General features: G+C 42.8%; 1 protein-coding gene and 1 non-coding gene across 13 annotated transcripts in view; both read right to left on the bottom strand.

The window, feature by feature from the left end:
- Window positions 1-23,852, bottom strand: part of CNOT1 (CCR4-NOT transcription complex subunit 1) — a 59,887-nt gene that overhangs the window by 2,517 nt on the left and 33,518 nt on the right. For 5 of the 12 annotated variants that reach the window (XM_054197776.1, XM_054197773.1, XM_054197775.1 and 2 more), the window contains exons 22-44: window positions 22,896-22,974; window positions 21,423-21,653; window positions 19,968-20,108; window positions 18,917-19,096; window positions 17,726-17,842; window positions 17,254-17,364; window positions 16,595-16,672; window positions 16,094-16,271; window positions 15,501-15,631; window positions 14,646-14,942; window positions 12,186-12,326; window positions 11,973-12,077; window positions 11,214-11,333; window positions 10,468-10,662; window positions 8,584-8,726; window positions 7,864-7,972; window positions 7,603-7,772; window positions 6,242-6,494; window positions 4,068-4,316; window positions 3,274-3,437; window positions 2,879-2,996; window positions 2,307-2,408; window positions 1,748-1,921 (exon numbers count right to left, since the gene is read on the bottom strand). In XM_054197776.1, coding sequence (XP_054053751.1) covers window positions 1,748-1,921; window positions 2,307-2,408; window positions 2,879-2,996; window positions 3,274-3,437; window positions 4,068-4,316; window positions 6,242-6,494; window positions 7,603-7,772; window positions 7,864-7,972; window positions 8,584-8,726; window positions 10,468-10,662; window positions 11,214-11,333; window positions 11,973-12,077; window positions 12,186-12,326; window positions 14,646-14,942; window positions 15,501-15,631; window positions 16,094-16,271; window positions 16,595-16,672; window positions 17,254-17,364; window positions 17,726-17,842; window positions 18,917-19,096; window positions 19,968-20,108; window positions 21,423-21,653; window positions 22,896-22,974 — 3,586 coding nt within the window. Of the gene's footprint in view, window positions 1-1,747; window positions 1,922-2,306; window positions 2,409-2,878; window positions 2,997-3,273; window positions 3,438-4,067; window positions 4,317-6,241; window positions 6,495-7,602; window positions 7,773-7,863; window positions 7,973-8,583; window positions 8,727-10,467; window positions 10,663-11,213; window positions 11,334-11,972; window positions 12,078-12,185; window positions 12,327-14,645; window positions 14,943-15,500; window positions 15,632-16,093; window positions 16,272-16,594; window positions 16,673-17,253; window positions 17,365-17,725; window positions 17,843-18,916; window positions 19,097-19,967; window positions 20,109-21,422; window positions 21,654-22,895; window positions 22,975-23,852 lie in introns of those variants that run through there. The other 7 variants (XM_054197779.1, XM_054197780.1, XM_054197778.1 and 4 more) reach the window with 4 other exon arrangements.
- LOC128909693 (small nucleolar RNA SNORA46) lies at window positions 18,254-18,392 on the bottom strand. Its single transcript, XR_008466468.1, has one exon. It is a non-coding gene; the product is annotated as a small nucleolar RNA SNORA46 (small nucleolar RNA).

Genomic DNA, 23,852 nt, shown 5'->3' on the forward strand with positions numbered 1-23,852 from the left:
TCTCTAAAGGAACAGATTGCAAAAGCAGATCTGTAAGTGCTATTACATGATACGAGGGCTGGAGCCCCTCTGCTGTGAGGACAGGCTGAGAGAGCTGGAGGGGTTCAGCCTGGAGAAGAGAAGGCTCTGGGGAGACCTTCCAGCCCCTTCCAGTCCCTAAAGGGGGCCTACAGGAAGGATGGGGAGGGACTCTGGAGCAGGGAGTGTAATGATAGGACACGGGGTAATGGCCTTAAACTGGAAGTGGGGAGATTTAGATTGGATGCTAGGAAGAAATTGTTTGCTGCGAGGGTGGTGAGCCCCTGGCCCAGGTTGCCCAGAGAAGCTGTGGCTGCCCCATCCCTGGAGGGGTTCAAGGCCAGGCTGGACGGGGCTTGGAGCAACCTGGGCTGGTGGGAGGTGTCCCTGCCCAGGGCAGGGGGGTTGGAACGAGATGATCTTTAAGGTCCCTTCCAACCTGAACCATTCTATGATTCTACATCAACTACTGCTGTTGACCACTTTTTGCTACCAGCAATGAGAAGGAAACATTAGACTTTTGCAGATTTCAGAAGAAACTTGGTCTCTAATGTGCAAGCTTCTTAGATGACTGTCTCAAAGACTTGAGAGTAAAGGATAAAAGAATTCAAGGGCGAAAACCATAGGGGAATTCAGTCACCGCCTTTGAAGTCTCCCTATCTATGCGCAACACAGTTTGGTAGTTTAAAAAGAGTACAAACATCCACACAAGTCGAGAACAGCCTTCCTTCAGTCTCAAGAATACTCTGAATGGGTAGTGCAGCTTTGCTACCATCACCCTGCACAGCTCAGGCAAGGAGGAATAACAGGACAGTGCTTCAGCAGCATGAGAAAGTTTGCTTCTAGTCATTCCATGATTAGAGACTGGCATACACCCAACTCAAAAGTCTCTTCCCATTAGGCAAGAAGCTTGCTTCAGAATGGTGGCTTATCTCATTATTTTCAAGATAAGATGGCGTTCCTGTTTCTCATCAAAAAGTATTTACAATTACATAGTGCTTGGACACCGGCTCTTCAACAGGGAATCAACTGAACTCCAGTGGCCCCGCATCCTGCTGAGCACGAGCTACACAATTCAGCATGAGCTGAACAAAACTGAGACAGGAACTGTTGGCTGAACTTTCAAACAGCAAAGCCACAAAGACTGCTTAAGTCGGCTGTTTTTCACTGACAAATGAGAGAGTAAAATGATAAAGATGCCCTTGCTTCAACACCATGTGCCAGTCAGATCTAGTGATGCCATCAAGTCAGTCCCCGTTTGGAGAAAAAGTGCTCTGGTTTTCCACGCAAAAGCTAGCTGCTTGATGCGGTTCTCACGCAACAAGTCCCGTCCCTTCAGGTTGAGCCTGCACAGGCCTCACAAACAGAGTAAAATATCTACAGGTGCCAATGAAGCCACCTAGACCAGTGGTCAAACGTTATGTTTCCAGCCACAACACATTTCATACCGCTGTGTTCTACACGACAAGGACTGAATCCCGCTCTGCATGGAAGCTCTCAAACATTGAGCATTACAAACACAATTCAAACCTTTAAAGAATGCTGTTCTGCTAGCTGCTGGCTACGTCACTTAAGTTTCCAACTACCTGTTAACTTTTGAATGGTTGCATTCATTCAAGTATCAGTTAAATTGTTCCCAAAATTTCACAGCCTCTGTCAAAAAAACTGAATAAAGAGTATTTGGAGCATACAAGCTCCCCATTATCGATCTCATGAAATTAAGTCCTACCTTTAGATTGGGGGTGAAGGGGTCTGGAAGCCTCATGTTCCGTGGGAAGGCACTCAGGATCAGATTCCTTAGCTGAATACAGTTAGGTGGGATCACATCACAGAACCCATAGTGATAGTCACAAAGAAATTCTGGGAAATCATGCAACAGGACCAGCAACACACGCAGAGTGCCCTGTGAATATAAAATAGAATATAAAAGAGGTGTGTAACTGTTGAAACTGCCTAAGAGCCCTGGAGACATTCAAGGCCAGGCTGGATGAGGCTCTGAGCAATCTGATCTAGTTGAAGATGTCCCTGCTCACTGCAGGGGGGTTGGACTAGATGGCCTTTGAAGGTCCCTTCCAACCCAGCACATTCTATGATTGTATGTCACGCGGTTAACAGTAACAGGAAGAAATTAATCTGGGAAGGCAGCCTGTTTCTTGTCCCACACCACATTTGTATTCAATTCTGATATAAATTATAGAAGAACAGTAAATCCTATTTTGCTAGCACAACACCTCTACCTTCTGATAAGCGTGGTTGGAAGTAGCGTGCATTAGCTGACATTGTTTTACCTTGTAAAGAATTTGCATAGGTTTGGTGAGTTCCACATTTCTAAGGAAAGGAGCCAAGTACTTGAAAAGATCGATCAGTAACTGGGCATACATAGGCCAACCCTGTCAAAGAAAAAAAACAGCAGGTGGAAAACGGGCAATGAAGAGCGGCTATCTTAAGTTCAAAAGTATAATTAGATTGTTCTTCATATAAACCTGGATCGTATGTCCTACTGCTAGCCCTAGCAGTGAGGGCAGCACAGCTCATCTCAAGAGCCTTCACTGCGCATCACACACTATGGGTGTTTCCCAAACACACAACATGCCATACTGAGGTGACAGTATTTGGTCTAGATTACAGCTCTTCCAGACTTTGGCAAAGTCTGTTTACTAAATTCAATTCACCCTACATTCCATAGTTTATTGACACAAAGACTCTCCTCCATGCAGTTAGGTTACTGTGAATATGGAAGACAACAACAACAACAGAACAGCCATGCTACTAGTGCACTTCGAGAGATGTGAAAGAGCACCACACCAGATAAGCATCTGTGTGAGCTTTTTAATTCAGAAGAGATAAACTGCAGCCACACCTTCTGCTGTGGTGTATGTGCCAGCATTCTTGCAATAAATATCCGATGGGAGATCAGTTCCAGCCAGGCATAAACAAAACCTGGAGCTTTTGTAGGCCTCAGGATGTGAAATGTGTTACTGAAAGAAAAGTTAGAGCAGGTTAGAAGTGCACAGCAATAAGACTGCTTTTCATAACATCGAGGGAAAACATACACAGCCCTAAAAGCGAGGCATTTTAGCATCTTGGGGTTTACCAGTCATCCTCCTTAAAACAAGCAAGTGGACAGTCTACAGGAGAACCAGTTGTTCCGAACGTGATTAAGCCACCACAAAGGCACAGTCAGATAGCCTTCAGATGAAAAATCTTGATCCTGCCAGGAAAGGATGAGCACTGTGGTCAGTCTCAAATACGTACCAGAAAGCTGTGAGCGTCTGGAAGTTGATGGTCTCCAGCACATGCTCAGGAGCATTTAATTCCAACAGCAACATGATGAAAATGCGATGGTAAGGAAGTTGCTGAAACTCACTCTGCCGAACATCATGGTCTTGCAGAAGAACTCCCACAACGATACCGAGAACCTAAAGTAATAAAGACATTTCAGTGGTGAAAGCAAGAATTACTTTGCAAGTCAGACTATAGCTAATACTTTAACCATCAGTAAAAAAAAAATAAATCAGTACATCCTAACAAGAACTAAAAATTCTAGTTCTTGGAAGCATTATGGAAATTTATATTATAACCTGTATGAGCAACTCCAAACCACTATACTTTGCTCTCCCTGTCCCATGGATCACAGTCACGACAACTGACTGGGCAGTGTTGGAAGGTCTTAGGTAGTTAAGAACACCTAGCCATAAACCAAGGAGTGTAAGAGTTTAGGCAAGACCCTCACAAAATCAAGGCATACACCCAGGAGTCACCAGCCTTATCCACACTTTCTAATGCTTCAAAAGAACAGTGGCTGACTTTTTCATTTCAAGGCAGGGAGGTGAGTTTCAGGTTTGTTTGATAGGAAGTCTTTGTGAACGAGGAAGCCACTTGGTGTCCTGATGCTCTACTCAACAGTTTCAGTTCAGTGACCAACCTCTTAAAGGCCTCATCTGATATTTTAGCAGTAGCCTGCATTAAGGTCTACATTTCACATTAATCACCTAAGGTACGCCAAATCGTACGCTTTAAATGCAACGACTAGGAAAAGGGTTCCCAACCTTATTCAGGAGGTTGATCTTTGTGACTGTGTTGGTTGCCTCCCCCGAGTGCTTCACTAGCAGCGCAATAAGTCGCACAAAGGCATCCAGGTTGTGGTAGCACTTGGCTCGAATCATGGTGGGGTTGGCAGCAGGGTTGTGCTGTTGCTCGGCCTGAGCACGATAACTGATTTCAACACACATTTCAGTGCAAAGGCGGAAAAAGCGGGTGATCAGGTCATCTGTTTTCAGGATTCCTTGCTGGTGCATCTATCCGGGAAAGAAAAAAAAAAAAAACAACATCAGAACCGTAACCACAGAAAGTTAATTTTACAACTTATTTCAAACACCACACTCTTTACAAAGCACCCACCTTGCCTGGCACAATTAGTTTTTACCACGCTCCCAAGAAAGACAGGTAGCGAGCTATGTCTGCTACTTTTCCCCCCCACAGGATGAATATTTTCAAGGCAATGTGAGGGTGGCAACACAATTTTAGTAAAGACATTTACTCCTAAATAGAGTCTTTTTGATCCCAATTCTTTTCAACCATCAGCATAGCTGAGGAGCCTGACTCTATTTAGCTCTCTCTCTTTACAGGTTCAGTTCTGCCACCGGCAGAACATACATATAAAAAAAGAAAAAAAAAAAAAGAAAAAAGAAGAGGCCGCCTTTTGTTACCCAGAGTATTAAAGCCGTCAAAATGAAACAAACTACACTGCAGGAAGCCCCTGGGTTTTGAATAAAGCGTCTTACTTCTAAACTCCTACTGCACAGACATGAAACCATATAATCAGCAGAATTGCTAACTCTTGGAGAACTTCTAGTATTTCTGGAGAAACTTTTTTTCTTTTTTTAAAAAAAAAAGGAATTCATGTATCTGCCTTCAAAGTTCTGTGCTCCGTCCTGTCTTAAAGACTAGTGGAAAGGAAGCAACACTTATGGCCAAAATTATGGTAATTTAAGTTCAGTAACAAAACCTTGTTCAATGCAGTTATTAAAAAATCCTCCTTTAAAATCCATAGCTAAAGCCTGTAAGGAAAAAAATTATATATAAACACTGCACTTTGATATATTTCAATTGTTATTTCAAGTGTGATCAAATATGTACAAGAGGTAAGCAATCAAGTGTGATGCAAGAGTGAAGCAGGACAAAAGCACACTATTACGAGTACACTATACTGAAGTATGCTTTATAAGTCAGCGTACTTTAAGGTATAAAAAGAGTGACGTCACATGAAGAGGTAAAACTTTTTTTAAGAAGTGGGTTTAACAACAGACCCATTAAAAACATTCAAAAGAGATGCTACGCAGCACAAGTCAGACCAACAGAAAGCTGGCTACAAGCCAGCCCACGAGGACACCCAAGTCACATGAAAAATCACTGCATCAGTCAAGATCTTTATGCATACTTGGCAGCTTCACTTTCATCTCGTTAGTAGCTGCAAGATCTGTAGCATTTCTGTGGTATTAACACAGAAATTCAAAGAGAACACAATACAAACAGACTAAGTCAGGGGCTTCCTTGCAGCTGCAGTCAAGGAGCTGCCAGGAAGGCAGTTTTAGGAAGACGACTGCAGATATATAGGGAGTTTGTGACCACAAAGGTTGGGCTACTGAGGGCATCTCCCTTCTCAGCCACACCTGGAGGGCAGATGTGTGCTGTCCATCACACCTGATAAGGTGCACAGGAGTGAAACGTTGGGAGGCTGTTTAAATTCAGGCACCAGTTTAGCTAATGAAGTTTCAAGTTTTTCCTCATTCTAATGATTCCGGTTAGAAAAAGGATTCCCTTGTTCACGTGGTCTGAAACAATTCCCCTGCATCTCTATTAGCAATTTCCTTTTTTAGGCTGTCAGAGCTTTTACTGTCACCCATAAGGAGCAACACTAGTCAAGCTTCATTACACAGGGCACGTTGGAACTATTTCCAACAGCTACCTCAGCCAAAGTTCTTTTCCCACCAGACTTAGCCCAAAACTCATGGCCTGAAGTGACGGCTTGTTGCTACAGTATCTGGAGAACGTGATTTGGTGAAGAGTAGTGGTTTCTACAAAGGCTTTACCATCAAAATAGTCAAAATTTTGATAGCCAACTGCCATACACCTGTAAGTCTCAAAAGGATGCCTAACATGGGTTATAACACTGCTTTAAAATGGAGGGCATCACACCCTACTTATGTTGAATAAAAAGCACCTTTCTTTCCAAAAGCTCTACCTGTCCAACAAACGCCGAGAATGCTTTGGTACTGTCACGGCCCGCTGCAGCTGAATGGTAGAGGTTCACCCACTCCCTCAGCAGGTATTCTGCCTTCTCCCTCAGACCCGGCGGATCATCGTACTCAGAGGCTTGGGAAATTCCTGAATGCATCATGAAATTGGGACCTCCATGAGCACGGTCAATCATTGCTTCATAGTTTGATCGGACCACTTCCATCAGCTGGGGTAATCTAATGCAACAGACCAGAGCAAGAGCCGGGTTAGAGTTTCTCCTCCTCCCCCAAAACGTGCGGGAACTGGAAGGTCAGTCAAATATAGCTGAAATAAAGCAAATTATTTCTTATACTAAATCTTCGTATCTTCTAGTCCTCACTGGAGTAAGTCGTGGAAGCAGATACATTTATGATGAAAGAAGAAACACTGAAGTCATACAAGCTTTGATGTTCCACTCCCATTCATACAGCAGTGTGCTGCAACAAAGCACCACACGTACTAGAAACGGCTTCACTTTTGCCGACTTCAGAAGCCCTAAAGTGCTCCGAGCTAGTGAGATGCCAGCGCTAAAGAGCCTGACTGGGGCACTAAATTTGCCTGCAGTTAAAGTCAGTTCATACAACGAAGACCCACACCAACTGCGGGACCTTTGTTTTGGGACCTCCCGCGAGCAGTTGTGTTGGTGGTGGCAGCCACCACCACCACCAGTCAGCTGCCGGCTGCTCTCACAGCAAACTGGAGTTCTCCAAGCTCCAATCCACATCTTTCTCAAACCCAGCAGCAATTGCTTTCACCTTTGTAACAGGAGGCCTGCAAGTCCCACAGGTATTTCCAGATGCTATGGCAACATTTGCCGCCCAATTATCTGCTGGTGGATACACAAGCTGTTCGAGATTGGTGAATGATTGCTTCATAGATTCTAAACAGAAAGTTGTCTCAAGAAACAGAAAGGATTGTCCAATTTGATCAATTGCTTGTGATTAACAAATAACCATACTAACCCCTGGATTTTTAAAATTTATACCAGGTAAAAATACCGCCTAAATTGGAGACAAAGCAGGAATTCAAGTGAGTTTCTTGCAGTACCACAGCATTTTGGAGCACAGCGCACAGAAAGATTTTCCTGCTCATCAAGCATTCAGTTTGACATCATGCTGCAGCTGCCTCTATTTTGACATAAAATCAAGTCCATTACATTAAAGTGACAGTTTAAACATAGGACTGCAGCCCTAGAGAAAGTTTAAAGCTGTGTGATTGAATTATATGAGATGTTGCCTATATAACATTTCAAATCATCAACGAGCCTGAGAGAAATAACATATTGCACAGCATTTCAAATCTCACCCTTCTGGGGCGTTTCCTCTGGAATGAGCATTAATCCTCATGAGTGTTTCAATTGTGTGAAACAGATCTGCCTCTGTTACGTGGGCGACGCTTCTCTCATCCACCAACAGGATCTTTACCAACTGCATGGCAAACGCCACAGCCATGTAGTTCAAGCCATTCTCCATCGACTGTCAACATGAAAAAGGCAATTAAAGTTAAACCACAAATCTTAGAGTGGAATGGCCATAACTCTTCTCCAAAAGAGCAGGTTGCCTTTACCTGCGCCAAGTGAAGGTCGTACTGCTGCATGTTAACAAGGTGATTGCGGATTAGCAGCTCCACAGCTTCCACGTTGTACTTGTACTCATCTCTGCATTCAATCAGGCACCTGAAGAATTGGACTTCCTTTACCAAGCGTACTTAAACAACACAGTTTAAGCAAAGCAACACATATCTAACACTTCAGAAACCGTGACATTAGCTGTGATTCATGACTGGGCTCCAGAAGAAGCCTCTTCTAGAGCATTCTCTAATGCTTTTGAGTTCAGGAACAGTCATCAGCCTCAAGCATTTGTTGCCCTGCACCACTGGTCACAACAGCCCTTCAAGAGCTTCGGTTTCCTCAGCATAAGCAGCCTCTCCTCTGAGGACAAGGTAGCACATAAGTCTAGCCGAAGCACTACTGCTTCTGCTGCAGGCATATGCCACGTCACCTAGTTTGTGACAGCACGTACAGACATTCTCTGTCAAATGAGAAAAAAACCCCAACAAACCCAGAGCATCTCTAATGCTGAATTCCATTAAAGACTCCTATAATGTTCAAGGATGAAACAGCATTATCAGATGATCTAGTTAATTTTGAGCAAAAAAGCTAGGGGTTTTTTTGCCTGTGCAAATTGCAGCAATGCAGAATATTAACACGCAAGTGATTCAGAATAACGCAGTACCTCCCAAAAGATGATGAAAGCTACAGTAATGCTTTATTGTCTCATAACTGACCTCGTAATTTGTTTATTACACCACGGAGATCCATAAGCACGGCCGTCCTGCAGAGCCTTCAGCACAAGCAGATGACACTCACGATAGCGAAGCAGGAGGTCAGCATCTGCCCCACTGGTGGCATCCAGTAAGCCCTCTACAGCCTAGAACAGATGCAACCTGTTAGCAGAGGAAAAAACAAGTCCTCTTCCAAATCTTCTGCAAATTAGATCAGCAAGAGTTATCACCAGAAGACTTGGCAGACACGCAAAAAACAATTTAGTTATTGTGCTGAGCCCTTGACAGGGCTACATGAGATTTTACCAGCTACAACAGCACCTAAACATCCCCTGTACACAGCTGAACTACCACAAACAAGCCTACAGTGGCTTTATAAATGCACCAAGTAGTATGAAAGACCGTATGAGTTTGTGCTGCAGCTTCTGTAAAGCAATGCCTCCTCACAAGCAATTCTGCGTAAGGCTCATGAAAAACTACATGAAAAAAAAAAATATTTACAGAACCTGCCAGAGGTCAGCTATCAAGTTCTTTAGACAAAGAGTTGCAGCACTCAGAGATGCATCTGTCCTAGTCTACAGCAAAGGGAAGATGACTCTTACAATTTACCTGTCCAAGCCCTAGTCAGGGCTAGATCCTTTAACAGGTACGAGCACTATCAGCCAAGAACAAAGAGCCTCCCTTGAAGTGGTTTCCAGCTTCCAATTACTTCTGTTTTGCCACTGTTCTTGGATCCTCATGCAGACAGCTCAGTGTGCTTCTGCTATACTCAAATGGATCATTCTCCACGTCTCTCACCACGCGCTGCGCTACTACACAGGCACTGATGCCAGCTCGGCTCTCAGAGCTCACTGCAACACCCCCCCACCTGGTACAGCCTGCTGGTTCTGGCTGGGACGGAGTTTTCTTCACAGCAAGCCCACATGGTGCTGTGCTTTGGATTTGTGGCTAAAACAACGTTGGCAGCACACCAGCGTTTTGCCAATTGCTGAACGGCGCTTCCGCAGCACCAAGGCTTTCCCTTTCCTACCCTGCCTCCCCCACCAGTGGGTAGGCTGGGGATGGGCATAAGGTTGGGAAGCAACACAGCCAGGACAGCTGACCCAAACCGAATAAAGGGATATTCCATGTCACATGACATCACGCTCAGCAATAAAAGCTGAGGGGAAGGAGGATGAAGGGGGGCATTCATGGTTATGATGTTTGCCTTCCCAAGCAAGTGTTACATACTGAAGCCCTGCTTTCCGAGAAGTCACCAGACATTTGCCTGCTGATGGGAAATAACTATTTTTTGTTTGTTTGCGCACAAGGCTTTTGCTTTCTCTACTAAGCTGTCATAATCTGAATGAACAAGTCATCTTGCCTTCCCCTCTGTTTTCTCCCTGTCCTGCAGGACAGCAGAATGAGCAAGCAGCTGGATGGATGCTTGGCTGTTGGCCACAGTCAGCCCACCAGCCCAGAATACTCATTTATCAGTTACTGAGAAATACAATCCCCAAGCGTGCCACTATAAATCCAGTACTACACCTACGAGGGAAGTTCAATCATCATCTTAGCCTCCAAATCATCCTGAAATCAAAGACTGTTCTGGAGCGCAACAGCTCTCTACTCGCCACATCTGAACGAAACTCCTGTAAGTCCCAGGATTCTGTACCTACTTCTTCCCACCACAACCTGGCCACCGCACGTGCAAGACACCAAGTGAACACCCTGGCTCTCTTCCAATTGTGTATACTGAATTTCCAAAGACAGCAATTGTTCAGTACTGTTCACCAAGCAAGTTCCACAGGATGCATGAAGATACAGTCACCAGCAAGACAATCCACAAGCCAGGTGAGTAATGAACTCTCGGGAAGCTGTTCCAGGAGAAGAGTTGTTAACACTCACCTTCTGCAGTAGTCCAAGCGCAGCAATAGCATCACGGGAGTTACGAGCCACTACCACAGCCTCCAAGAGGCTGCGCAACGCTTGAGCTTGAGGATTCATGGCCAGGGTATGTGGAATGGACTGCAGGTGCTGCTCCAGTTCTGTCATACATTTGTCGTAGATTTGTGCTACGTCATCTGTAGCCCAAGCTTGCTGCTTAAGAGAAAGTGGAATGAGTGATTTTTTGCAAGGATTGTATTTGTGACATTCAAATACCCTTCTGCTTCAGAAATTATAGCATCCAGAATTTAGACCTTCACTGTATTGTGGTTACTTATGCTCGCATTTAAATACACAAATATGAGCAAAATAAGCTGTGGAAAAAACTAGCAAACAGTTCTAGCAGTCCTTCAGAGCAAGCATGTATACAAAAACCTGTTCATTATCTCAAAATCCATGCTTGCCATCCATGATCTTCCCACAAAAGTAACCTGAGATTTGAATAAAGTGTTTCACTCCCACTAAAACTACATGTAGCGATTCTAACTTGCAGCTCTTGTCCCAGTTTGGCTTACAAACCCCTAAGACTGAATATAAGTTTTATGCTGCCATTAGTCTGACATTAAAACTAATGCATCTTTCAGCCACTATTCCCAAGCAATACAACTGCCCGATTCTTACTAGTCTTCTAGCAAAGGGCACAAGTTCTACAACATTCACCAAGAGGGCCATAGTACTCTCAAGCCGATTAATTCAGAAATCCCTACCTTCATAGGCTGAGCCAAGAATCCTGTAGGCTGAGTTAAGTCATTGGTAGGCAAAAAGCCAGGGACATTGCGTGCAAACTCTTCATAAACAGCCAGCTGTTTTGGGTCCACACCTCCAACCTTTGCAACGACAAGAACAGGCGTTAACCTCATTGTTAGGCACTGTGGCAATAAGAAATGAGGGCAGTTTGTGTGACAGGTAGCTGCTCAGTCACATTCTTGAACAGAGCGGCCCAGACACCAAGAAGTAGCTTCAGCTGCACTGCACTGGGGTCCGTCCTATCTCTCCTGCCACACCTCCTATGAAGAGGACTTTGCTCTACAACTGTAACTCACATTCCCAGAAACAGGAATAACTGAATACTGGCTTCATATGTGTCTGATACACAAGAGAAATGAGCATACGGTATGACCCTTAAGGGAAGAAAATATAAAGGGGACAACAGTGTGTCCTGTAAGGGAATAAAATATAATGGAGACAAGACAACAAAACAGACTAATCATCTTTCAGTGAAAGAATAGCACGGAACAAGAGACAGGGCTTTTAATGTCCTCAAGGAATTGAGGAAAATTATACGAATACTTGTTTAGAACAGCATATTCACATGCTTCCATCACTAATCAAGCTAATAGCAGTTGCACTGTTAAGACAAAACTAACAATACACAGGATTGCTCAGCTGAAGCTGAGGCATCTGCTTTTCACAATCACAAGGTGGAGAAGAGCAGCATCACAACACAGCTTGGTTCATATCCTCACCTTTAGCCTGATCTGTTCTGGCATCCGCTCAGCCTGGTAAGTTAACACAACAGGATCGCAGTACCGACGACCCTCTTGTCTAGCATGTTTTCTGAGCTCAAATTCCTGGGGGGAAAAAAAAAAACCCCAAACAACACATTGAATTTCAGATGCTGAGTCTGCATGTATATGAGCGCATGCAATGCTTTTAAAAGACAGTAGTCCCATACTTACAGTTGCAAGCCGCTTGTCCATCTCGGGGCCTGCCTTTTCCACAGCTGTTTTCTGGATAAAGCAGCACGCCAACTCACAGTTATCCTGCGCTAACTGGGCAGCTGCTTGCTCCATCATGTCCCTCTGTTGTGGGGAGGCTGCCTATTGAAAACCACAATCATCAGTAAAGGCTGTAAATGCTTCCTGTACGTTACTAGCCTTAAAATCTGCACCACTGCCTATACAGAACAGCAGCAATCAAAAGGAATGCTCTTAGGAATGCACTCTCTTTGCATGGAATATACAATAATAAATTTAATTTTGCATAGCTTTGAATAAAACATGTAGGCAAGACAACAGTAAAGACTTTTAACAAGGAACAAAACAGCAGGAGGTTCTCCATCTTCTCCACCAACCTATCTCCAGGGCATAGAAATAAAGCTCCGCTTTAGACTGATGCGCATACGGAGATGCTAATGCAGGAAAAGCAAGCCTCGCATCACAGCCTAGAAGTTTTTCTACTTCCCAGGTTGTAATCAGAAGACAGAAAGGTGCACGACTAAATGCAAGACAATAGCCTTTTTCAGTGGGTTCCCTTTCCAATACAGATTTTCTTATCTTCTTGGAGTCTGCTTTAAGAGAACCCTCAACAGATGGACTTATTTTCCAGGGTGCAAAGCAGCAACTCCCACTGGAAATGGAATATACATACAAATGCAAACAGTCCAATCTACTTGGATTTCCTTGTTCATTAAGATCTACCCCTCTCTCATTAATTCCTGAAAACTACACTGCTTATTTCAAATAAAAGAAGAATTCTTACTTGTTAACCCACTTCATACAATAAGCCAGATGTTAATTTTTAGATGCCTTGTACAGCACTTTTTCTGCAGCACAATGTTTTTTATAATTACCCCGTAAGAAAACTTCTTTGGATTACAACCGGCCCTTTATCAATGCCATACATCTTCAGGGATTAAAAAAGCCCTTGACCACTATGTCATAAACGGTACGAAAGTGTATCATTTTGCAAACACAATACACAGCACTAAGTCTTCCATAAAACTTGAATTAACTTGAATTCCTTTTGCTTACGCGTGTTCTAGAGTGGCACATCATAGCTGGTAGATGTACACAGCTCTAACACCGCTCTGTGTTCATCCTGCCTCCACAACTCGCGTCACATCTCTGCCTTCTTGTACCACCCAAAAGATAACCAAACATTTCTCCAACTACCTCCCTATCTGAACTGCAGTCCCATCTGATGAACCATGGCAAGACTGCACACCTGAGAAATATTTGTGCCCCTCCTACCCAGAGGACAAGGGTGCTTTATATTACCATTACTAGCTTGACACCCAAACCCCGTTAGCACAGCTGCTAGCAGCAGTCACTGGCTCAGCTCACACACTAGCAAAGCAATACCAAAACTGTCTGCTTGCGTTCTTGTAAGCAGACAGATGGATGAGTAAGATTTATTTATATGCTCTTCATCTCAACCATCGGGTTACTTGAAGTTCTGTGTATCAAGGGTCAACAGTGTTTGAGTCCTGGGAGTTACACCATGGACTATCAATCCTATACCTGCCGATGCAATTCTTCCTAGCATTTTGTGTTCCCTTCAAACCATTAAATCCTGCCCCCTTCAGCCAGTTACCGTGCAAGAGAGCAATCCCATTGCAAAAGGGCCTTTGCACTGTCACTCCCTGACAGATGGGAAATAGTAACATGCCCTTAAGCAAGAGGAAGGCAGTCCTTTTAAATTTTTTTAATCCCTGAAAGGATAGCAATGTCTTGATCTTTCCAAGGTCCTTATGCTCTTGTGTCTGTTGCTGACGCTGATGGCAAGTACAGCAAGTTTTCTGGGTAGCAGCTGCTTTTCTGGCCAGCAGTTCACAAACTGTGTTCCATTTAGCCAAGAAGGAGAAACTAGCACTGCAGCTCAAATTTCGTTAATAAAGATCTGAAAATATCCTCTGGAAGACCCAATGAATTAACAAGCTGTGCAGAAAAGTCTTATTTACTTGTGCTGTTAGATATGTAGCTAAAATCTGACCGAACATACATGCCTGCTGAGACAATTGAAGACATCACCAGGAAGTCCTAGAATCAATACAGGCCTCCCCACTAGCTTTTCAACCCCAAAACCCGCTGAAAGATAAGCACTTCAAAGCTTCTGTGATGCAATCAAACTGGAGAGAACACTGGGGCAAAATAAAAAGGTAGTCAGGAAGTTTGTGTGAAATATAGTAACATCCACCTCACAGACTTAAGACTCTCTGTGATGACCTGTGATTTCAGCACAGTTTTTTTGCTGTAATTCCACAAGAGTCATGAGACACTTGTCCCCTAAATTCATGTTCGCACTAGTGAAGCCATGGAATTCATCAACAAGTCTACAGTGTGGAGAACCTATTTGCTAATGCTGGATGTCTACAGTCCTGTAAGGTGGAAATAAGCTTTAGATGACGTGACTCTTACCCTCAGTGCAGTAGCAAAACTATTTTTCAAGTTGGTAGCTATGCTCATCAGCAAAGGTTCCCTGCAGGTAATCATGGCCATCCCAGCAGTCAGGTTCCGCATCATATGGTGCGCAGCCACACGCATTCGTGACTCCTCAGAATCCAACGCAAAGTCCTTCCTGACTATCTGCTCACAAGTAGTCATGGCAATCTTAATGGACCGATCGACCACTGGATGGACAAGCTCTTGCACTGCTCGCTCGATCGCCTGCCGCACACACTGCTTCAACTGCGGGTGGGCTTGAAACAGCGGAATCTGCAGGAGGATTTGGAAAGTTAAGTGAGAATAAAGAAAACTAGAATCCCACCTACCCTACACATTCACATTTTCTGAACAAATTTTAAGTTTACTGTCACAGCTTGTCTACAGTGCAGCGCTCCTGTGTTCCACATGCAGCCATTACAATATTTGATAATTCTGAAACTGGGACATATGACCAATTTTCTTCCAAAGTCGAGCACAATGCGAAGGCTAACTCAAGAGTCAGCTCCTTAAGTCACTCTTAAGGAGCACAGAAGTTCCTCTTAAGCTTAAGTCCTGACAGCAACTACCCCAACTGACACTTATTGCCAGAAATAAATTGGATACTAATGTAAATGTCACAGTAAAAGATCACTTGACCATGAGAAATTTTGTTACTGTAACTACTAGCCACCCCTAAACTTCTCCATTTGATTACTCATTAGCGCTCACCCTCCCCATTACTCTCCAATAACTTCAACTTACAAAATGCTGCTCCCACCACCTGGTTGGCTCTTGCCGACACTGGTGGCAAGAATTCTTTTAGCAAACAAAATCAGCTCTAAAACTTACCGTTGGGTTTAAGGTAATATGAGGAGCCAACCCTCCTAAAGAATAGACGTTGATGTCGTGATAACTGTACTGGGGCTGGGGCGGAACCGTGGCTGTACAAGTGGTGCTGGTGGCTGGAGTTGTAGAAGCAGCTGTAGAATACAAGAATGTTTGTATTGAACCATTACTGAAAAGCAAGTACTTATAATGAAAGTATATAATTCTCACTTAAAACAGCATGTGAACAAGAAACAAAAGTTTGATCGCAAAGCCTCCTAGATTTATCAAGCAATTTTTATTCTCCATTTTCCCAATGATTAGTACCAAACTGGCTTCAGCACATTTTAACAGAGCTGTTTTACGACACAGTTTAACCCCTGATGTAAACAAGACTATCCTGCCTCACTCCCTTCTAAGTAGTAGCTACACACAGCATACGTACAGTTAGTCCTCAGGATGGCTTCCATTCCCTTCCCATCTCCAAACTCTGTGCTCCCAAGCATTTAGCAATGCTACAGTAGGCTATGTAGCTTCCCATTTTTCTCTGCAATAGCATAACCTGTCTTACTAAGACTTGTATTGTTGGTTTTGAGTTCTATTTGAAATGTACTTACTAGTTGTTGTGATGGGCGGTAGTTCTTCTGGCTGCTTCACATCCTTCTTTGGAGCAGAGAGCTGCTCATCCAGATTTTTCAGACGATCCTTATCTTTCAGTAGGCTTCCAGGCTTCAGCTCATTGATGTCTAGTGCAAGATTCTTGCAGAGCACCTCAATCTCAAACTTCAGATTCAACTGCACAAGCACAACAATTCTAGTTTAGGTTATGTCACAAAGAAAATACCCGAAACTTTTACTGGGCACTCGACTCCCAAGCTTCCCATTCTAACCCCATGCCTTTTAGAGACTTTAATAGTGACTGAGAATTAAGACAAATATCTTGCGTCCGGACCTCACAGGAGAAGAGTTTCATCCAAGTTCTAGCAAATTAAGCAATGCCCAATTCTCCCCACACCAAAGCAGCAAGAAGGGCAATTTGGTCCTTCACAACACCCTTCTTGACTGGTAAGTCAAGAAAACCTCACACTAGGTATAGAAAAGAAAAAACAGAAGTTTACTTTTAGATCATGTTCTTGATGTAGCTCAGCTAAAACATTCATAATGGCCATTGTCCACGGGTTTGGAGGCCTGAAGACCTACAAGAGAAAGAGGAGAGCAGTATTAGACTTCTTGAATCATTTGGATAACTTACAAGGGGAAGTTTTTGAAAGATGAACAGCTATGTCTACATACAGCCATGGAAAAGTTTGTACAGCTGCAGTGAGGGTTGAATTTAGTATTCTGTTTGACTGGAACTAGATTAGGATACGAGTTAAATATTAAACTGGAAACACAATGACTTGGTCCTTCTGAGGGATCAGTTGTATGTCAAGCAGAACTGACAACAGCTGATCAGGGTCAAAGCGGGGCAGGGGAAATTAAAGAAAAATAAATCAAAGAATAAATAGATCCTAGAACCTCTTCAATGGCATCCTTCCATGTCTCAATAGAGTTCTGTTCAGGGATACCACAGTACAGTTCAGGTAACACCATCTGTTTAGACTGCAAAAATGCACAGGCCATGTATTTTCCCCTCAAAACATAATTCCTTCACTTGAAGCCCGTACATCTCTCTTTTCTCTCCATAAAATTCAATCAGTTTTCACTTTGTGAAAAAAGCTAATTTCTTTCTTACTTTGCCACTTGAGCAATAACTCTGTCCGCACAAGTCACTTACCACGCTCCTGACACTGGATTCTAAGACTTTGGCAACAAATGGCACTACGTAAAGCAATTCCTGCTGTCCCTTAACGTATGCTTCCAGTAGGAGCGATTTCACATCCAGATCCTGAAAAATACCGTCAACAACTGAGAAACACTTACAGGCTATTTCTTTATAGGACACATTGGGAAGGTTGAGTCAAGACAGTCCTTGAATTTTACAGCCTACTAGGCAGCAGTTACTTTTGAACAAAGATTTACAGATGCACATTTTTACACAGGGTTAATTAATTTATTTTGGCAAGAACTTAACTTTTCTGACATAGAAGTTTTTTAGAAGTCTTAAACGACCAACTCTAGAATCATACTTTTTAATTAGCACACAAAAAGAGGCACCAGTAAAGCGACAAAATTTCCCAAATAGCCCATGCTACTGCGTAACAGCATACCGACTCATGCCAAACAAATCTGTAAAGACAGAAGCTCACCGTGTGCAAAATGGGCTTATTTTTAGCCAGCGTAATCATTCCCAGCCAGTGACCAAGGTTCTTTAACAAGGAACGGTCTGAGAAGTTGGCTGCAGCTTTATCTGATGTCAGTAGCACCTAAAGAAAAAAAAAAGAGGAACTCGAGCAACAACTGGAAGATAATCCAACTCAAAACCAAATTCAACAGCTGATCTGACTTAAGATATAAAGTTTTAGAACATTAAGTTCTCAGCTTCAGCCACGTGACAGAGATACTCAAGAGCAGCCTTCACTTCAAGGCAACACCTCGTAAATCTGCCCTGTAATTTCAAACTTCTTTTCTTTCACAAGGATCAGAAAAGATTACATTTTTCCACACCTTACCATTCACTCTGTCGAGACTTACGACTACTCACTTAGTAAAGTGAAACTCAAAAGCCATGCTTCCTCTTAATGCTTCACCACAGACCTGAAGGCTACAGTTTGCGCTTCTTGAGAAACCATGTAACTCTCATTTCAAGACTTGAATCACAAGTATTCTGCTGTTAGTTGTGTTCCTCAGCTTCAGAGGAGCATCAGCTGAACGGAGCGAGGTCAGCAATGCTCTAAAGAGCCAGGAGATTCTTTTGCACTACAGCGTAACCCATGGTGGTCAGGAAATCCCACCAACAGGTTTAAAAATAGTGCTTGACAAACTTGTTTCATCCGCTCGTCCCTTCTGGGCTACTGCTTCTTCCTCCTCCTTCCCTTCCCATTATCTTAGCCTTCTAGTAAATTTTGGTTGTTACCCCTCCACTTTCTAACCTCTCCCCTTCCCTTTTAATCTCCTTTGACCAAAAGAGGAAAGAATGTGGTTTTCTTATCTTTATACTTTCCCCACACAAAAGAACTAGACCATAAGCAATTTTCCCCTAGGTTATAATCTGCAATCCTCACACAAATTTGAAGTTCACCAACATAAAGGAATTCAAATGCAGATTTGCCTTCTCATTATTCAGTTTGAATTAAGTCTTTGATACATTCCTTACTGAAAACAGAAGAATCCTAGCATTCCTAGAGCCAACCTGCTAGTTCAATTGCAAGCTAGCAAGTAGATTTTTTGAATGATATTCCATATTTGAAGATCACCAACACGGTAAGCAAGCAGCCCGAGGACCGCACACTTTTAAATGTTTAAATCTACTCAAGTATTAGAAAACTTGCACTACTCACCTTGATATTTCTGTAGGTTTCATTCAGAACCATTTTATTAAACTCTGGATTCTTAAGCGTGTCGAGGAAGTTTGAATATAGGCTGTGAAAATTAGGCTCGATACTGACTCGCTTCATCACGAGATACTGTGACACCCAAGGCATGAACTCTTCTTTCACTGTTTCCTTCAGTTCTTCAACCTGTCTCCACACCAGAGAAAAAAAGCACACCACAGAAGACATGAGAAGACCACAAACACCTGGGGTCAGCTCTGACCAACACAGTCAATTGCTTTTAACACTAAGGTTCTTTGCTTTTTTTAAAAAAATAGCTTGGAAATCAGTGTCTCGTTATCCAAAGAGCTGGTCAACCAGTAAGGACTTAATCATAAAATCAGCAAGGAACAATAGTTCACTTCTCCCCGACTTCTCAGCTTTTTACCAGATAACTGCAAAATAAGCGTCACCACCTTACATTAAAGCCGTCTGTTGCAAGACAGATAGCACAGGTGGCAGCGATGCTCCAGATTTCTACTAGTTCAGAAAAAATTTCCCAGAATTTCAGCTTGAAATACAAGAGTCCATCAGCTAAACCCTGCAGTATCAAATGGCACCCAGCCCATTTAAGATGTGACTGTTTCTTTCAACTTGCATTAATGTTTTTCAGAAACTTGCATTAGTATTTTCCAATCCTTTCAAATTACAAAAACATAAAAAAGGACTATCCAGGATTATTCAAGGTATCTACTAGAAATGCTTTGCTGAAAACAAAGCATTCCAGACACATACTTTAGTACAAAGGATCTGGCTACACGGAAACAAGGAAACCTGTAGGAGAAAGGAAGATTAAGAACAGGTATCTTTCTTCCGTCTCTCCTTTCCCTGAAAAATTTTATCTCCAAAGAGGTTCAAGCAGAAAGTGTTGGAAACTACTGTTTCTTTACAGCATGACTCCCCCCCTAATTTTTTTGCAAGTTGGAATTTTTCTAGAAATATCACCCCCCCACCATTTTAGAATGGATTTCCAGGAATATTTAAAAAAGGAATTTTACTAGTGTTCTTCCATACTTGCCTTCTGTGTCATATTTGACTGAGACAGATTATTGAAGATGAAAGCAATTTTTTCCTGGACGTTCTCTGGAGGTTCCACAATTCTCTCAGTTTGATCTGTTGCTACTAACAGCGTATCAATGTTGGTGGTATTAATGGAAGGCTAGAGGGAGAACCGTAAGTTAAAATTAGACAATACTTAGAGGTAACATCAAAAGAAACTTTTGCTCTGTTCTGTGGACTGGAAAAAAAAGATGACAGGTGACATCTACTGCCTCAGATTCATTTTCAGCAACACTCTAATGAAGCTGAGTGATTTTTTTTTTTTACTCTACAAACAATGATCAATACTCAGAAGAATGCTGCTGTACAAAAAGAACTTCTAGCATTTATATTCATGTATAGTAAGTGCCACCGCAATGGCACCCATTAGGCTAAGAGCCTGCATACACTGTCAGCTTGGAGAATATCACCGTACAGTAGAGAGCAGCACTTAGCACAGTAATGGGTCCCCAGTAGCACTTCAGAGCTGAATTGGGAAGGAGAAATCCCAGAGCCGCGCTTCTGAGAAAGCATGTCAACTGTAAGTCAACAGAATGGGACCCATGTCCCCACAGCTGCAGGTCTAAACCCAAGGGCTTTAGCACCTGCTACACTGCAATTAAGGGGAAAGGAGAGACAGTTTTAAATATCAGTCATGACTCGAGTTTAAAATTGGGCAATGTAAATGCCTCAAAATAACGGCTCTCTACCTGACATGATCAGGCGTGAAAGACAGCAATAGCTACATTATGAACTGTCCCCCAAAAGTTGTTTGCAACTTCCAGCTACCTTTGCCTTTTGCCTCCTTCAATTTAAGGCACTTCTTTTAAGAGAAGTACACAGACAGTTCCAGGAAGCCAGACAGGCTTGACTTTACAGGGCATCAGTTATCACAAAGTAACAGCTCTACGCATCCTCAGCGTACACATGGGACCAAGTGTGCCCCAACACTTTCTGTGGTATAGCCAATACCATCCATCTGCCAACCCTCTAATAACTCCGACTAGCCCTTCAGGTGTTTACCTAAGTGACTAAAGATTTGAAAAACCATGCAGGTAGAACTGCTAGGTCAAATGTGATTTAGTGCGCAGTAAGTGTTCTCAAGCCCCAAGCAGAATAACAGCTGCCAACTATTTGAAGAGTCTTACTGCAAGTCATTAACAGAAACGATGGCTCTGCAATTAAAGCCTCAATAAACTCATTTCTATTTGACACAATAGTAATTCCACAACTTCATGATCAAAAATGCCTTTTCTCTACAAAAATGTTGGTCATATTTTTAAAAGGTTATATGCTTTAGATATAAAATACGGATCAGAGTTTGAAAACCTGTAGTATAGAAATTAAGTCGGATTTTTTCTGTATGTACTCAATCCAGACCAGCAACTTAACTCCTTTGCTTCTTCAGTGAGGGCACGAGTGACAGAATACTTACCGGCACGTCCTTCTTGAAGCTGACTCCAGTTGGTCGGGTGATTGTAATGGTTTTTGCAACAGTGGTGGTGGTTGAGGTGGTTACTATAGTGCTGACTTGGCCAGCAAGAGGAGCTTTTGCTGGAACTTGGGCCTGGGCCTGAGCCTGGGCAAGTGCAATACTTCCAGGGGTGGTGATTGAACCCTGCATCTTCACAGGAGGATCTCTGGATTGCTGTCCATATTCTATGTACTAAAACAGGGCGAACAAGCACATACAGAAGTTCACATGCAGCAACAAAACTATGGGCTGTTTTACCATGAGCAGTATAAAGGTTTGCCAACGTTCTTTTAAATACTTGACGCTAATGCCATTAAGGGAATCTGCAAACCACAACCGTATACCCTTGTAAAGCGTATCTTGTCACTATTTACTTCCTTTCTTACTGGAGAGGAGCCTCAAGCTCTATCTCTGACCTCAACAGGTTGATGCCAATTCTTAAAATTTTACAGAGCACTACTCAAAAACCCCCATCCCTGCGGGCCTGGGATAGCAGAGCAAAGGAGGGGAAAGAGCCTAACAAAAATGTGCGAGTATCAAGAAACCAGCTACACAGCAGGTAAGAAGTCTTCCCCACAGACTCCTAACAGCTACACAGAAAAGCCTGAAGTTCACAGTCAATAAGCAAAACCACAGTTCTGAAATGGTCAACTAAGATTTTACATTCCTCTAACCACAGTAGAAAATGAGTTTCTTCCCCACTGTCATACACTCACCCAGAAATTTGTCACATCAGACAACGCACTATCATTTAAGAGATGTGGTCTGAAACTTGTCAGTGAACTTGAGACTGCTATGGGACTTGGCAGCGTCCGGTAGATGGTCTCTCTAATGTTAGAGCCGAACATTTTTCCTTATTTAGGATTACACTCTCAAGTTCTGGCACTGGGATTAGCTTTTCTGTACTTCTATCAGCGAAAGCACCTCGGAGGCAGACACCATGTGATCAACACTGCTTTTACTCCTTCGACTACAGCGTATTTCCATTACTCTGCTCAGACCTTCAGGAATGAAGTTTTTCTCACCTGTATCCGGATTACTGCAGCAGGTCTGAATATGAAACTGTATAAACCCAGCCGAATGCCCTCTATTTTAGAAGAGAATTCCAAATCCTTAAGGGACTGGAATGTGAATCCACTGAAGGCTTTTAAACCCTTTGGGCATGGCCCATATACACTGCTTGATCACGCAGTTATATTCAGGAAGTTACTTCAACATAAGCAACCCAAACTGATTTACGGGAACAGAAGAGGTACCATTGTCACCCACCCACCCCATCCCATGGCAAAACTTTTAAGGAACAGCATTTGATTCTGCAGTTGTACCCTACCTAAAATTGCAACAACTCAGACTATTTTTCCAAAGGAAAACAGGAATTTACTCAAAAGAGTTTATAACCATAGAAAGTTAGTGTGCTAATACGAACACACTCACCTCCTGTAAATGATGTGGGAACTGTATAAAGTGACTAATAGAAGCCAAGTGCTGACAATACTGGGGATAGTCCTTCAATCTGTCAGACAAAATACACATTAGTCAGAAACAGAAGCCCAGATCACCACCAGTATTACAGAGAAATACAAATATAACACTGGGGTGTCACTCCCATACTGCATCACAGAATCACTTGTGGACTGCTTCCAGCAGCTGTGCTATAAACAAAGCATTTTCTACAGAGTACTTTTTGTTGCAAAACCCATTTGAAATGAATTCATTTAACAGCAAAACACAAGGTTTATTCATAGCAACTCATCCTACATCTCCATGCTTCTGACTGAGCACACAATTGCATTTATATTCAGTGGGTGCAATAAGATTACTGGAGAAGTAATTTCTAGCCTGGCTCAGTGCATTTTAAACAGCAAACTAGAGTGTCCCTAACACCCAAGACAGAAGCTTCACCTACACACACCAATTATTATATAGTTCTACTTATGAATGCTAGATGCTGCTACTCCTCATTGAGAGTAAAATCTTTAAGTCACACTTAAAATAGTTAAGAGCACTTAAAACAGTTAAGAGGAGTAGGATAGTGGCTAAGTCTCAAGTATGTCAGCCTTAAGTGTCTTTATCCATTCTCTTCCACTAACTCCACAACACAATATCTATCCATGAATGCTGCAAGCAACAGCTTTTATTACAGATGAAACACTGCAGGGCAGATGAACTATAAAAGGAGAGTAAGGACAGAAGATAATGTGCTCCTTGGTTATGAGTCCACGCTTCAAGTCCACACCTTTCTAGACATTAAAGGAAGCAAGCATCCAGGAAGCTTTCTAATACTTTTCAAGTTCAAGTATCTTCTTCCAGAATGGAGATTTTTCCCACAGGTGTACAATCCTGCCTACTATGGCAGCCTGCCTTGAGAGTCTCCTCTAGCTGCAATCCATT

The sequence above is a fragment of the Rissa tridactyla genome, chromosome 4, assembly GCF_028500815.1.
Source record: "Rissa tridactyla isolate bRisTri1 chromosome 4, bRisTri1.patW.cur.20221130, whole genome shotgun sequence".
Lineage (NCBI taxonomy): Eukaryota > Metazoa > Chordata > Aves > Charadriiformes > Laridae > Rissa > Rissa tridactyla.